Raw genomic sequence first — 15,193 nt, 5'->3', positions numbered from 1 at the left:
CTATTAGAGCTAAAGCTATGATGAATATGCTATGCCTGTGAGCATAGGGGTTTTTCTTCTCCCTGTTGAGAAGGGAAGCTTATAGTCTTTGCATGTAAATGATCTCAGTCATCCATTGGCTTCACAGAATAGACTAGGTGAGTTTAATATGTATGTGAAGAGTAGGTTTTTAGTTGGACACTTTTTTTAATCCCCTGGTGTTCTTTACTGGGTTCATGTGACATCAGTACAGTGTGATACTACGTGCATGCTTGGATGCAGCAGCAACATCAGTCTCTCAGGATGTTCCTTTCTTCCTTGCACCACTTCACTCAGAAGTGGCTGCTGCAATAGCTCAGTTCTCTACTAAGCAGGACAAGCAGGGAAAGTGCTTCTTCAACTCTCTTATCGTAATTAAAACAAACTAAGGAAGAAAGGTCAAGGTTCTAAGCTGGCCTGTAGATAAAGAGGCAATTAGCTGTTCAGGTTTTTTTGCTGCTTGAGCCCTTATCACCCAGGTCTGCAGTGGAAAATGTGAATGGAAATGTCCCATTAATCAAATCAAATCTGCAAGCCACAGCTGAGCCACACCAGTGTAGGTGATAACTTGGTCCAAACATAAATGTCTGAAGGCAAGATGTGTTTAGGCATAATAAATGTATTTCTTTGGGGGTGTTTTGTCTATTTTGTTTCTTAGTAGGAAAAGTATGGTATGTACTTGCAGAAAGTTTGAAAATAGCACTTCATTTTACTTATAGTGCTAGAAACATGGATAACAAATTCCTTGTACATCAGATGTGAATGAACCAAAATACTGCTATATACATAGTTTCTTTCATTTCAGATAAATCATTAAATTTGTATCATCAAATTGGTTTGTTTTTTAAACAAGCAAGACTACCAGTTTCTAATCTAACATCCTTTTGCTTTCAAAGATGATCCAGAGGGTGCCTTTGTTCCACCAGAATTTGATATCACCGGTAACACTTTTGAGGCAAGTTCATAAATTTATCTGTAAAATAGAGGAAGATTTAATAATTTTGGTACTTCTGGCAGTAGCTCAGCATTCTCAACATGTAATTTTAACACATCTAAAGATTGTGAATAGTAAATTGTGCTGTGTAGATATGTTTTGTGGAAATAAAAAGTAAACTTAAAATGCTGTATTAATTTTCTGTATAAACATTTGTTTACTAACTGTTAAAATGTGAGAATCTATTTTGGCTGAATGATGTGTTGCCCTAAACCACAGCTGGTCTATATTATGTTCACTGGTATCCTTCACTGGTTATATTTGCTTGTTTGGGGACTAGCCATGAACTTTTATGACTAAATATAAAATTTGTTTGCCATCCTCTTCAGTAAAATAATTCATGGAAGGGTAATCAGCAATTTTATCTTTGATTTAATGAAGAAACAAATGAGTATCTGTTGCTTTGCAATGCACAAATGCTCTACATTGTTAAATTAAATTAGATTTAAATTGTTTATACTAATTCATTAGCCTCCCAAGTCAACCATCTCATTGCATGCTGCAGGAGTGCTTGCTTGCTTAATACCCTTTTTTTAATACAGTATTTTTTCTGGCATGTATTCTTAGATAATTCAAATGCTTTAATTAGCAACATGTTCTGTTCAAGGTATAAAAAGAAATACTCTGTTCCTTTGTAGTTCAATACAAATACCTTCTACTTCTCATAGTTATAGCCTTGATAGTCATGTTTATAGTTCTCTGTATTGTTTTGGGGCAGTGGAGAAAGGATAAGTGAACCTTGGAAGTGTGTAGTACTACAAGATGAGAATGATAAGGCAGGAAGGGTATTATTATAGAATATGAGGTAGTACAGTCTTTGAAGGTTAAGAGATGTGACATTTCTCCCTGTTGCTATGCTTTGTTAATATAGTCATACAGGCCAGCAGAGCTCTACTGATTTTGTTCTCTCTCTCCCTGCTGCCCCCAGTCTGCTTTCTGGGGAGTCTTTGTTTGGGGACAGGGGGCCAATGTAAGTGGGGGTTGGTTAGGAGGTGACCAGTATTGCATGTAAACCTGGCAACTGTAGTAGTCTTTATATTCAGATGTGGTTGAGGAAAACAAGTCCCAGAGTCACCCGAAGGTGACTATTTTTTGTTTCTTTCTTTTTGTTGTACTTCTGAAGCTGGACTTAAGATTTTACATAAGCATGTTCTCCATCCCTTGCCCCTTAACAGGCTTCTCCAAGACTTGACACAGAAACACTTACAAGATTTGTGGAATTATTTGCTCTTCTGGCAAACTTGCATTTCCCCCCAACCCTTTCTCCTATTCTAGGAGTTGCTGAACTCTTACGCATATAGCAAATAGATACACTGGAAGAGGTTTGAAGACCAAAGGGATGGGACAAGGTGACTTGGGAAGACTGTGGGAATACTAAGTGAACTGAAGTTTTCATTCTGTCTGATATACAAGGCCATTGTATGCCTCTTGGGTAAAACTTGTCTGTGTACAGGTTTATTATTTAACTCTTCTCTTTCAGCAGTACTTAAAAGCCTGTTAAGCCACAATGAATTCAAATACCAAGCACGGCACTAACTACTGTACGGTCAGTAAAAGCTGTCTGAGTCAGGAGTGGCTCTGAGCATTGACCCTTTTACTTCTTTTGCAATGGTCGATGAAGATACATGAAAGTATACATTTGTGTGGAAGGAAGTCAACGTCTTTGCCTTGTCTATTGTGAAGTGGGATAAGGGCTGGGTGCACTGATTTCTGTCCATTGCTCCTATTTCTTTATCTAGAGAGTTGGAGAGCCTTGCAAATCAGGGAGAGCAGTGCTACAACAGTGTCCTGTTGCCTCAGCTGTTCATGTTCCAGGACAATGCACAAGACTGAAAAGCTAGGGATTTCCCCTTTGTGGAGGCAGAGGTGTATTGTTTCACTCTGGGATTTATGTGCATTTTGTCAGACAGCTATGGGATTCTGAGTATTAGTGGAACTTTCAAAGTTTTACCTCTTACCGCTCGTAGAGTTTGGTTGAGTTTTAAGTATTTTAGTACCGGATCAAATTTTGCCAGGGATTCCACGCTGACCTTGGCTTGCTTTTGCTTTAGCATTTTCCAAGATCTGCAGTGGGTTAATCCTTATGTACTTGTTACAAAAGCTTTATAATATTGTAATCTTTCCAAGCTAGCTGTTTCTTTTTTTGTTGCCAATACTTCAAGTTCTTCTCTTTTTCAAAGGTATTGATACCTTTGTCTATCCCCTCACCCCTAGTTGTAACCTCCTACTGTGCAATAGCACTGGTTTATAGACATCTCTCTGAGGAAACCCTGGGCCCTTGTGCTTTCACAGTATTGTAGGATTCTTTGTACTATACCAATAAGTTGCCCTTTTTACAGGGGCCTGAAATCTTTTGTGTAAGTGCTTCCTCCTTCTTTGGTAATGACCTTACTCAGTTGTTCTTTGTTGAAGGAGTGTTTTTGCAGCTGCTTACTATGCTTTGTTGAGAGCAATGAAAAGTAGTGTTTGTATCGAAACGGTCCAATTTCAATATAAAGAAAAAAATTAGTATTGAAACTACTAATTATGTTCAGGATGATCTTTGATAGCTGTTACTCCAGTGTCAAAGCTCAGCTGATTTGAAATACTTATGTCAGCCAGAGGTTTTGCTCAATTTGAGCATGACCTATTTTGTGGCTTCTAAAATGGAAGCACACAATGAGGTTTGTATAGCTACTGGATGACTTCTTCCTCTTTAAACTCTTTTTTGAAAAAATGTCTCAAATAAAGCTACAGTTATTTCAACAAGAGATGTTTTGTTTCCTGCTTGGTGCATTACTGATCCAGACCTCTAATGGAATTGTGACTCCAGTCTAATTAGTTACTAAACTTAGCTGGCACTCACAAGCACACAAGGGTAACAGACACAGGAAACAAATTTAAATGCATTACTGTCCTAGTGTCTGAAACAATGCTATTAAAAATTTCAGTTTCTAGTTGCAGTTTCAAATAGCAAGAGACCTAAAGCTTTGTCCAAATGGCAATGCACAGGACTGAGAAGTAATTGATTTCATGTGGTTTGTTTTAGACTTTTGCCTCTTTTCCTCACCTGCTCTCCATTTGTGAAGTGGGAATAATAACACCAACTTCAGTTTCTGTTGAGAGTAGGAAGGTAAAAACTAGCCCTTCAGGGAGTTGTCAGCTTCAGTGTCAGGTGTAGAACAGACTTTTTGGAGAGAAAGATGTTAAGAAGGAAGTAACTGTGAAAGGGGCTTTTGGTGCCAACAGTGAAGTGTGGCTAAGCTTTCCAACTGGTAACTTCTTTAGCGCTGCCACAGTTCCAGCCTATGCGGTTGGAGGGAGGACTTCAGTTTCTGAGGGTCTCAAGAGATCTTGAAATGACTGTGTTGCTAAGTGGTTGGAGCAGCATTTAATAGTGTAGTGCTGTTCTGTCCTCTTCTTCCTGGTGTAAGCATTGTCACAGTGCAAGGGCAAAAAAGGCAGCCAAGCAGATACTGTTGGTCTCTAGGACAGTGTTGGACTAAAATAGCGAACCTCCTGGGTATCTGTTCATGTTAATTTTTTTCCCTCTAACTTTGCTATCTCCTTACAGACTTCTATTACCATTGTCCCTTAGTAACTGCACTGTTAAGGGTTGGTGCTGCAAAGAAAGAGAGGGAAACAGGAGAGAAACTTTAGAGTCATGGTCCACACTGTAACTCCAAAGAAAAGGTGAATTTCTATGCAGTACATTTATTATAATTTTCACTTTTATTCTTAATGCAAATGCAGGTATGTGATGTGGCTGTGCTCAGTAAAAGCTTTCTGACTGAAGCTGTTACTTGCCTGCATTGATGGAAGGATCTCACTTTCTGTTGCTCTAAGCTGGAAGGTGTGTCTGTATTTGCTGCAGCAAATACTGACCACTTTTTTGTTCTCATTAATCTTGAGCTAGCAGTGAGTTAGAAACATCTTGAGTATAAAGGCTAGTCTCTAATTTTGTAATGTTTCACTAGTATGCTACTGTAGAGAGCCATACAGAATGTGAACTTTTTCTGTCCCAGAAAAACATTAAGATGCAAAAATACAGGTTTGAGGCTTCTTTTAAAATTTGCCTACTTACTTAACTATATACTGGGCTTATCAAACAATTCTTCTTCAGTTTAAACTAATATTGAGCCCTGATTACCTCCTTTAAATAGGAAGAGCTTTAATCTTTTCTTAATGAAAATGGTTCCTATTTCATTTTCTTGCCCTGGGCAATACAGTGCTAGACTTGTGAAATTTGACCAATGGGAGGCACAACAGGAATAGTTAAATATTGGTGAGTTCATTAATAGCCTTACTTCTATCACTACAATACAAGTTTGCCTCAGGTTAAAAACATTGGCTGTCTCAAACCAGTTTCAAATAGCTATTTGTCTGCACCACAAAACTGCCATTGAGTCTGACACAGAAGTTCATTGATGTAGAACCCCACATTTCTAAGATATGAGCTTTCAGTGAGATGAAGGACTGATGTCTGCCATGTGTGAACTTGCATTTATAATCTTTTAATAATGTGGCTATTCAATTTTGCTTATTCCAGTGATCCTCTGTAACAGAAATCAGTGAATTTTCAGTCTTGTCTGCCTTTTTTAATATATATCTAAAGCAGACTGGATAATGCTTCTGTTTAATGACTTCTCCCATTATTTAGAGGTGATAAAATAGAGTAGTTCAGAAACCTCAGTATGCAGCAGGATTAAAACCTTTCCGAAATAAAAGAACTAAAAAAGTGATAGAGTTGAATACTTGAAGGGAAGGGGAAAATATGGGATAGAGAATGGGAAGAAAGTGAAGTTCACACTTCTGTTTTCTCATCTAGAACATGTTCTTACTTTTTGCTATCACAGCAGGAGTTGGGGTATGCTGATCTCTCACCTGGGAGCGAATCAGAATCAGAAAAGGGTGAACACTGCCTGTGTCTTTGCTAGAATGTGACAGCTGTCAACTTGCATTTCTCAGTAGGTTATCGCTGATTTATATTATTAAAAAATAAGTCCAAGTGTTTCAACAACCTTAGAAATAAACTATTCTACACAAAGTGGTATAACTAGTGCAAATAGAAAAGACAAGCTAAAATGTATTACATTTTTTTTGAAAACTAAATAGTTAATAATAGGCTTATTCCTATGTAATGTGGCAAGGGAGTTGGATTGATATATACACCATATACATAAAAATATCTTATATGCATATAAATGCATGGGTTGAAATCCCAAATGAAACCTACTGTTCTAGAGAACAGATAAAGAAAGAAAGGTTTGGGGTATATATATGTTGGTCCTACTGAAGAAAACTGTGCTGACAGTTTGTTACTGCAGTATTTCTCAATAGTTGATCATTACTGAGCTAGTGCTTAGGTCTCAGCTGTTGGTCCTTCTCTAAATATGAAAGCCTTCATCTTTCTCCCAAATCAAAACAGTAGAAGGTATAAAGGAAGCCTTGCCTTTGCCACTTCCCTGTTTTTTTAAAGCAGTAGCTTTGAATGCTGTCAGATTATCTCTACTGTTCTATTCTTTCTTTAGCTCTTGGTGCAGGAAGAAAAAAAAAACTTTTTTTTACATGTTCTCCTAGAGGGGTTTTTGGTTTTGTTTTTATCTGATGGGGGAAATAAGTCTTTTGAAACACCTAGTGCCTTTTTTCTTGAGTTCTGTTTCCCTTAATTTCATGTAGCCTCCTCTTGAGACTAATTCTGTCTAACAGCAGCAAGGCTTGTCATCAGCAAATGGTAACTTATCTCTTCCTGTAGTTTAAACCATTCTATCTTCTGAGTGTTATTTAAAGCTGTCTTTTCCTTCAGTGACAAAAATAAATTACTTTTATTTGGTTACCTATGCCTCTACTGTGCTATAGAAGAGGAAATGGAATCCTCCTGCTCTTGCTTTTACATCATTGGCCCAATTGAGGTTGCATTCAGGAACTTAGTACTGAGCAAGTATCACCCTTTATTTGCTTTATACAGAGAGCTAACCAAAAGAAGAATATGGCCAATGGGTGGTTTGATTTTTGTGGGGTTTTTTTACAGCAGTCATTTTTCTTTTTTTAATGTATAGAATATCTTAAAGTTTATAATTTGATTACCTCAAAACCTACAGCTTGTTGCTTAGTTCTGAAGTTGGGCTTGCAAAGTTGTCATATTGGTCTTTTCTAGCTGGCTTTTTGAGCATATTGCCAGTATTTTTACAGGTTTCCCTCTAAATCTGAAACACACAACTTTTCACAGACTGACTTCTATTTTTATCACGAATAGTCTGTCTCTTAGGCAGAAAAATGTCCTCAAAAGATAAATGACTGACTGTACAGGTAACCTGCTCAACAAAAATACGTAGTATTTTAGGTTTCTGCCTTACTCTGCTATTAGGCTCTTTTAAGAAGTTATTATTAAAGCTAAGCTATATATTTTCCTTAAGATTGAGGGAGATTATTCTCTGATGTACAAAAGCGTTTTTCAAATCAGCTTGTTTGAGGTTTTTGATTTTGTGAGGGAAAGACTGGGAGTGAAAAGAGGACTTGGTGGTCTGTCTTAAAACAGTTGGTTCTTGCGGTAGTTGAAGTGTACTCTTTTAGATGCCTGAGGAGCTGTGTTGGATAAATTTGCAGATAGTGCCCATCATAAGCAAAAATCTGTGCAAAAGAGGGCAGATTGTTTTCTCTTGTTATGCTTGTGCAGTGTCAAAAAACTCCAGGCTTCTTAATGTTAACGATGCACAAACATTTTGGATCAGTTGTTTATCTCCAGCCTCTTTCACATAAACTCTTCTGATCAGTAATGATACTTTCTCAGCTATGGATGAAGTTGTCTTCCTTGGTCCTGGTAGAATTATCTGTCACTTTCTGGTACTACCCATTCAAACTCATTTCTTTGGACCCATCATCATACTGATCTTATTGGCAGAATTTAATTTTGTATAGCACTCTGCTTATTTCCATTATTTACTCTTTAGAATGTTCGAAAATGCTTTTGAAATGTAAGCCTGAATCCTTAAAGGCAGCATGAAGGCCTTCAGCAAAATTATTCCATGTCGTTACTTGATATCAAACGATTTCTCTTTCATTAATTTTATGTCTGTTTTACATGGATATTCCGGTCACTAAAAGATCCATGATCATTGCTAGACTGAATCTGGAGACTTTATACTCCTGGAACAATGACAACAATTCATTTTTAACATTTGCATGAACTGAAAATAGAACCATTTCACCAGTGTGTGAATAAATACCATCTTTTTGAAAGGTTCAGGAAGTGAGTGACTTAGAAATAGATGGCAGAATGGACAACTCCTGAATCTCAAGACAAAATTTTGAGACTAGTTCAGTTTTCACTGTGAATTAGATGGTTGTAGAGTTATCTTAAGTTACTTGAAATTTAGTCCAACAGAACCTTCTGGATTATGACAAAATGATTGTCACTCGCATATCATTCTCCTTAGTTACAGCTTTTCAGAAAAGATTCAAAGAACAATCGAGAACGTGATTTTGAAGCTAAGGATCTTTCTCTGGGGGAATGCATTGCAAGTGACTTAGGCTTTTTTAGATGACTACTTGGAGCAGGTTTAGTATAAACCTGTTAGTGGATATGTACTCCAGGATTCTTGAACCTTTGAGCCCTCTCACCAAGTTTAAAAAAAAAAAAAAATCCAACCACTAAAACACCCCACCCCCCAAAAACCACCAAAAAACCCCCCAACCAAACCTCTCTTCCATTCTCTCAACTGTAATGGCAACAGGTGTTACCTTTTTACTCAGGAATGCTGATCTAATCAGTTTTTGAAGAAGCACATGAATGAAATATGTATGTTATACTTTCCCTGTAAAGCTTTTTTTGTTTGTGGGCTATACACTTTGAGTCCTTTCACATTATACATGAGTTTTCTGCCTCAATAGAAAAGGAGCAAGGTTTAGTTCTGCAGAAATCATTCCCCTATGAAACAATCAGGCAAAAAAACCCCAAAACAGCCCCCAACCCTGCCCCCTCCCCCAAAAAACCCAAAAACCCCACAACCAAAAAACCAAACCAAATCCTTCCTGGTTACCCTCCTCTGTTTACTTCCTAATATATATAATAAGAGCTACCTACTCGTTTGCTGTTTCAGTCACCTACAGCTGTTCTGTGAAAATTGATGTTTTCAGTGTGATCTTAACAAGATATTACACAGTGGGATAAGTTCAGAAGTGGTTGGCCAGCTTTTTACATTTGCAGTTTGTTGAAGATTCTTATATATGTTCCTTGCAGAAAAAAAAATATAGGAAAAAAACTACATAGATTATTATTTCAAAGATGAGTGAACTGATTACAGCAACAAATACTTTGCATATCAGAGTCCTGATGTCATTGATTCATGGCATGGTAAAGTAACTGGGATGCTATTCGAGTTTATTGGCCCATAGTGTTCTTAAATGGAAGTTTTGGGCTTCAATTTTATAGCTCCAAAATGTGGAATAAGCATCCTCCAATACAGGATTGTGTGAATGCATTACCCAGATCAGAGTGACAGACTTCAATAGTAGGCACCTCTTCTTAGGTTTAAGATAATTTTTTTTAAACGAATAACTTCAGTAACTACAAATAATATCATATTTGTCATACAATGAAGAAAGTATTTCTACAGTTGAGAGAAGACAGAGCTAGTCTGCTGAGCATGCATATAACTGTTTCCCAGGTTTCCTTGTTTCTATGCCTACAGGGGATAAATTGTGTTAATTTAATTAGGTGATAAATGAATTACCCATGACAGGTAACTTAAAAGTAGGGAGGTTAATGGCTGATAAATCAGAAGTAGACTTGTGGCACATGAAACTCACTTTCAAAGGGAATTTAAAAAATCGCATTGTTCAAGAAGCTTTAAAGACAAATCTGTGTAACTTCTGCGATCTAACCTCTGAGGTCTTCAACAGTTTTATTGCAATGTTCTTCCTTACCCGTCATAATTATACTTCTAAAGTCCTGCAGGAGAGGAGTCAATTGGTGTGCTATTCATCTGTGTTGCAGTGCTGATCTTTGTGATTAAGGGAGACAAAATGGGATGGAAGTGTAAGAAACCTGTTCTTCACCCTGCAAACACATGAGTAAATTCATACAAATAGCATGGTTTAAATTTGGTCAAGCTTATGTCTATGTTCATCTTTGTGTGACTTCTTAATGTGAAATGAGTGTTTACAAAGGTGGCTGCCAGTGGCTCAAGATATATCTCAGTCTTCACTACAATAGTTAAGGTAACAGCTTCTTGACACTACATTGAGGTCAAGTTGAAAAGTTTGTATTTTCTGACTTTTATTTTACTTTGTTTTTTTCCTCTCTGGGTGTCACTCTGGTTTGACAATACTGCTTTTCAAATTAATTACTGCTCTAGATGCTGGCAATTTTGTCTGTGGAAAGCAGTCACCTGTGTTTTACATAGCCATATGGAAAGCCAAAACGTATGACTGTTAAAATAAAGTGTTTACAGGTAGCATGGAGACTGCTGTAAACCTATGATATGATTATTTTTTTAAGTGAGTATGTATCTCCTATCAAAGATGATCTCAAAAAGAAAGTTTGTATACAGCTGCCTAAGGAGGTGATTAGAAGTAAGTAAAAAAAGTATGCAAAAAGCTTGAAGTCTGAAAAACTAGCAAATTTTTTTCCAAATCATAGAATGGTTAGGGTTGGAAGGGACCTTAAAGATCATCTAGTTCCAATCCCCTTGTCATGGGCAGGGACACCTTCCACTAGATCATGTTGCTCAAAGCCCCATCCAACTTGGCCTTGAACACTTCCAGGGAGAAGGCATCAACAACTTCCATCCACTAATACCCCAAGTCCTCTCCCGCAGGGCTGCTCTCAATCCACTCTTTGCCCAGCCTGTATTTGTGATTGCGATTGCCTTGACCCATGTGCAGGACCTTGCACTTCGCCTTGTTGAACTTCATGAGGTTTGCACAGCCCACCTCTCAAGCCTGTCCAGGTCCCTCTGGATGGCACATCCCTTCCCTCCAGCGTGTTGACCACACCACACAGCTTGGTGTCGTTGGCAAACTTGCTGAGGGTGCACTCAATCCAACTGTCCATGTCGCCAGCAAAGATGTTGAACAGCACTGGCCCCAACGCCAACCCCTGAGGAATGCCACTCATCACTGCTCTCCACTTGGACACAACTCTTTGAGTGCAACCATCCACTCAATTCCTTATCCACCAAAATCCATGTCTGTCCAATTTAGAGACAAGGATGTCATGTGGGACAGTGTCAAATGCTTTGCATAAGTCCAGGTACATCAGTTGCTTTTCCCTTATCCACCAATTCTGTAATGCCATCGAAGGCCACCATTTGCCCTTAGTGAAGCCATGTTGGCTGTCACCAATCATCTCCTTATTTTTAATGTGCCCTAGCATAGTTTCCAGGAGGATCTTACTGGGCACAGAGGTGAGATTGACTGGCCTGTCAGTCTCTGGATCCTCCTTCTTTCCCATTTCAAAAATGGGGGTTGTGTTTCCCCTTTTCCAGTCAGTGGGAACTTTACTAGACTGCCACGACTTCCCAAATATGATGGATAGTGGCTTAGTCACTTCATCCACCAGTTCCCTCAGGACCTGCAGATGCATCTGATCAGGTCCCATGGACTTGTGCACCTTCAGGTTCCTTAGATGGTCTCAAACCTGATCTTCTCCTACAGCAGGCAGTTCTTCAATCTCCCAGTCCCTGCCTTTGCCTTCTGTGATTTGGGTGGTGTGGCTGGAGCACTTGCTGGTGAAGACTGAGGCAAAAAAGTCATTGAGTACCTCAGCCTTCTCCATATCCTGGGTAACCTGGTCTCCCGTTTCCTTCTGGAGAGGGCCCACATTTTGCCTAGTTTTTCTTTTATCATCAACATACTTATAGAAGCTTTTTTTGTTGCCCTCGACATCCCTGGCCAGATTTAATTCTATCAGGGCTTTGTCTTTCCTAACCTGATCCCTGGCTGCTCAGAAAATTTCTCTGTATTCCTCTCAGGCTACCTGTCCTTGCTTCCACCCTTTGTAGGATTCCTTTTCATGTTTGAGCTTGTCCAGGAGCTCCTTGTTCATCCATGCAGGCATCCTGGCATTCTTACCTGACTTCCTCTTTGGTAGGATGCATCACTCCTAAGCTTGGACAAGGTGATACTTGAATATTAACCAGCTTTCTTGGGCCCCTCTTCCCTCCAGGACTTTATCCCATGCTACTCTGCCAAGTAGATCCCTGAAGAGGCCAAAGTCTGCTCTCCTGAAGTCCAGGATAGCGAGCTTGCTGGGTGCCCTCCTTGCTGCACCAAGGATCTTGAACTCTGCCATTTCATGGTCACTGCAGCCAAGGTTGCCCTTGAGCTTCACACTCCCCACCAGCCCCTTCTTGTTAGTGAGAACAAGGTCCAGCATAGCACCTCTCCTCGTTGTCTCCTCTATCACCCTGAGAAGGAAGTTACCAGCGTACTCCAGGAACCTCCTGGATTGCTTGTGCCCTGTTGTATTGTCCCTCCAACAGATATAGGGATGGTTGAAGTTGCCCGTGAGGACCAGGGCTTGTGAATGTGAGGTTGCCCCTATCTGTCTATAAAGGGCCTCATCCACTTGGTCTTCCTGCTCAGGTGGCCTGTAGCAGACCCCCACTGTAACGTGACCTGTCCTTGCCCTCCCTTTAATACTGGCTCATAAACTCTCAGTTGGCTCCTCATCCATCCCCAGACAGAGCTCCATGCACTCCAGCTGGTCATCTATGAAAACACAGAAATGCTGCCCAAAGTTTGCAATGATTGCAGATGAATGAGATAGATACAAAAAATCTTTTTTAAAGAAAGCCATAGCAGAAAAACTGTTTAATGTTTTTCATCTTGTAGGACCTTCAGGAGGTTCTTGCATTGGAACTCTTCTTTATGGGGAATTATCAAAAACTTGGCTCAAATAAGAGTGTCAGAATAGACTAGTGACCAAGTTGACAAAACAGCAGTAAAATAAATTTCCAGGACCAGATGGTGAAACAGCATTCATAAAAGGAGCAATTACTTAGAGTAATATTCTTTAGCCTGGAAGAGAATGCCCTGAGGGAGAAATTATGCTAGAAATCTGTGATGTATGCCACGGAGGCAGCCATTGAGTGAGTATTTGCCAGCCCTCATAAATGAAGAAGTAGGTGGTAACAATGAGATGAACACAGGTGGACTCAAACAAGAGGAAGTAGTACTTTGTTATGCAGTAAGTTACAGAAATTCTTGCTGCAAAACATAGATGCAAAAGTTTGTGTGTGGATAAAGCTTAGACAAATTCATGGAGATAAAACAGTTGTCATGAATCAATATAGACAAGAAGCCCGCAACTACAAACCAGTGAGGTTAAGTGACATACTAGGTTGAGTTCCTCAGTTCAAACTGAATGATATAGAGGTCACAATGTAGGGAGTAGGCAACATTCAGTTGCAGGATATGTGACATGCTCTTTCCAAGTGCATTTAGATTTTGCTTGGTTCATTTCTCTTTATGTTATTGTAGCATTGCTTTTTAGATGATTATATTATGAAGCCTTGCTTGTGTTTTGCAATGTAAACTAATCACCTGACATTTGTGTAAGAATATGTTAAAACTTGAAAGCTTTCACTCAGTTGTTTGGTAAATTAAAAGGCAATTTGAGAGTTGAAATACTTGCAAACTTCAGCTGAGTGGATTATTTGAGAAAATTGACCTGTAGATGTATTTTTGTGCCCATTTTTTTTAGAAGTCTTTTGGGGAAGAATTTTTTCAGACAAAGCTAAGCAGCAACTGTAGTTAGAAGGGACGAACTGCAAGTATAGCTTTGGTTTAAAATGTTGTTTTTCCAGCTTTTAGTACCAATTTAAGCTAGAGTATATGTTTTGCTATTAGTCTACAGTGATTTAGCACTTCTAGTATATTCTGCCTATTAATTATCTACACATCCAAAGTGCCAAATGAATAAAAAGCTAATATTTAATGCAGCACCTTCCAGTAATTACAGTTATGTGGAAAAGTGTTTGGTCCCTTTATAATGAAGGAAAGTATTTAAAATAATGGGCCTATTTCCCTTTCATTTTGTTGCTGAAGAGCATGACTGTCTCTTTTGCATAAAAATAGTACATTTTAGTGAGTACATTGAAAAAAGACTTAAGTAAATATTAAATGGTTTTGCCCAATAGTAATTTTCTCAAGTGTTAGCTTGAATTTGTTTATAAAACTGAGTTTTATAACAACACTGAAGCTTTCATTTATGGAACCTTTAAATGCTTTGAATTGTGAAAGGGTGGAAACATCTATATGTGTGCAGCAATCTCAGTTAAAAAAAAAACTGCAAGGTAAAATAAGGGTCAGATATGAATGTCAAAACCAAGAATTGTTACACTATTCCCACAGCTTATCATTTAGTCAGAAATATTTTACAGGAAGTATTAGTTCTACTGTGGTTTGTCTTTTTCAGTTCTGCTGAAGACCTACATTTCTGAACTCAGTAAAATCTCCATACAAAATGTAAATGGTCATTATTTGTAATTGCAATATGTTAAACGCTTATGCAGTCAGTATTCAAAAGCTCTTTTGTCAGCTTTTTTCTGTAGTATTTGTCTGCAAGTATGAGTTCCTATAGAAGTTTAGTTCTTTAGTCCTGCCAAGCAGTATTACAACAGAGCTTCTGTCACACTCTGTGTGCAGCCTTGGAGCTTTTACTTCCTCTCCTGATCTTTTGATTTGCAGATTTTAAATCCAGAGCGAATCATTTCTATTCTCTGATTTCACTTCCTATAGTGTTAAATGGTCATAAATTGACATGCAGCAAGCCCAGTATCTTTTGATTGGAACTGACAGAAGCCTTTTTGAATGTATTTCACTCATGATACAAAATTCTAACATGATGGCAGAAGCTATCCTCTCCCTTGGTAAGTGCTTCCAGTACTTAGCCTGAACACTTTAAAAATATGTAATATATTCACCTTTTGAATTCTTACCTGTTTTTCTTTTTTTCATTTTTGAATCTGGTTATGCCTTTGTCTCTTGGAAAGCACCTTAGTATTAGAAGTTATCTTGATTTGAAGCTACTTGTATGATTATGACCTTCAAATTTTTCTCCGAAATACATGAGCTCCCTTAGCCTGTTGCCGAAAGGAAGACTTTCAGGACCTCAAATCACACATGTGGCTTTTCTCAAACATCTTTTCTTCGTGTTGCCATTTTGATTTTTAAAGGTCACGTTATTTCCATGATAGC

The 15,193-nt window shown here is 38.4% G+C and overlaps 1 protein-coding gene across 1 annotated transcript in view; it reads left to right on the top strand.

The window, feature by feature from the left end:
* KNDC1 (kinase non-catalytic C-lobe domain containing 1) overlaps positions 1-15,193 on the top strand; it is a 69,190-nt gene that overhangs the window by 7,370 nt on the left and 46,627 nt on the right. The window contains exon 3 of the mRNA XM_074831005.1: positions 915-973. Within this exon, the coding sequence (XP_074687106.1) occupies positions 915-973 (59 nt within the window). The remainder of the gene's footprint in view (positions 1-914; positions 974-15,193) is intronic.

This window comes from Strix aluco, chromosome 7 (assembly GCF_031877795.1).
Source record: "Strix aluco isolate bStrAlu1 chromosome 7, bStrAlu1.hap1, whole genome shotgun sequence".
Lineage (NCBI taxonomy): Eukaryota > Metazoa > Chordata > Aves > Strigiformes > Strigidae > Strix > Strix aluco.
The sequence above is the reverse complement of the archived record's forward strand: the minus strand, read 5'-3'. Positions and strand labels throughout refer to the sequence as shown.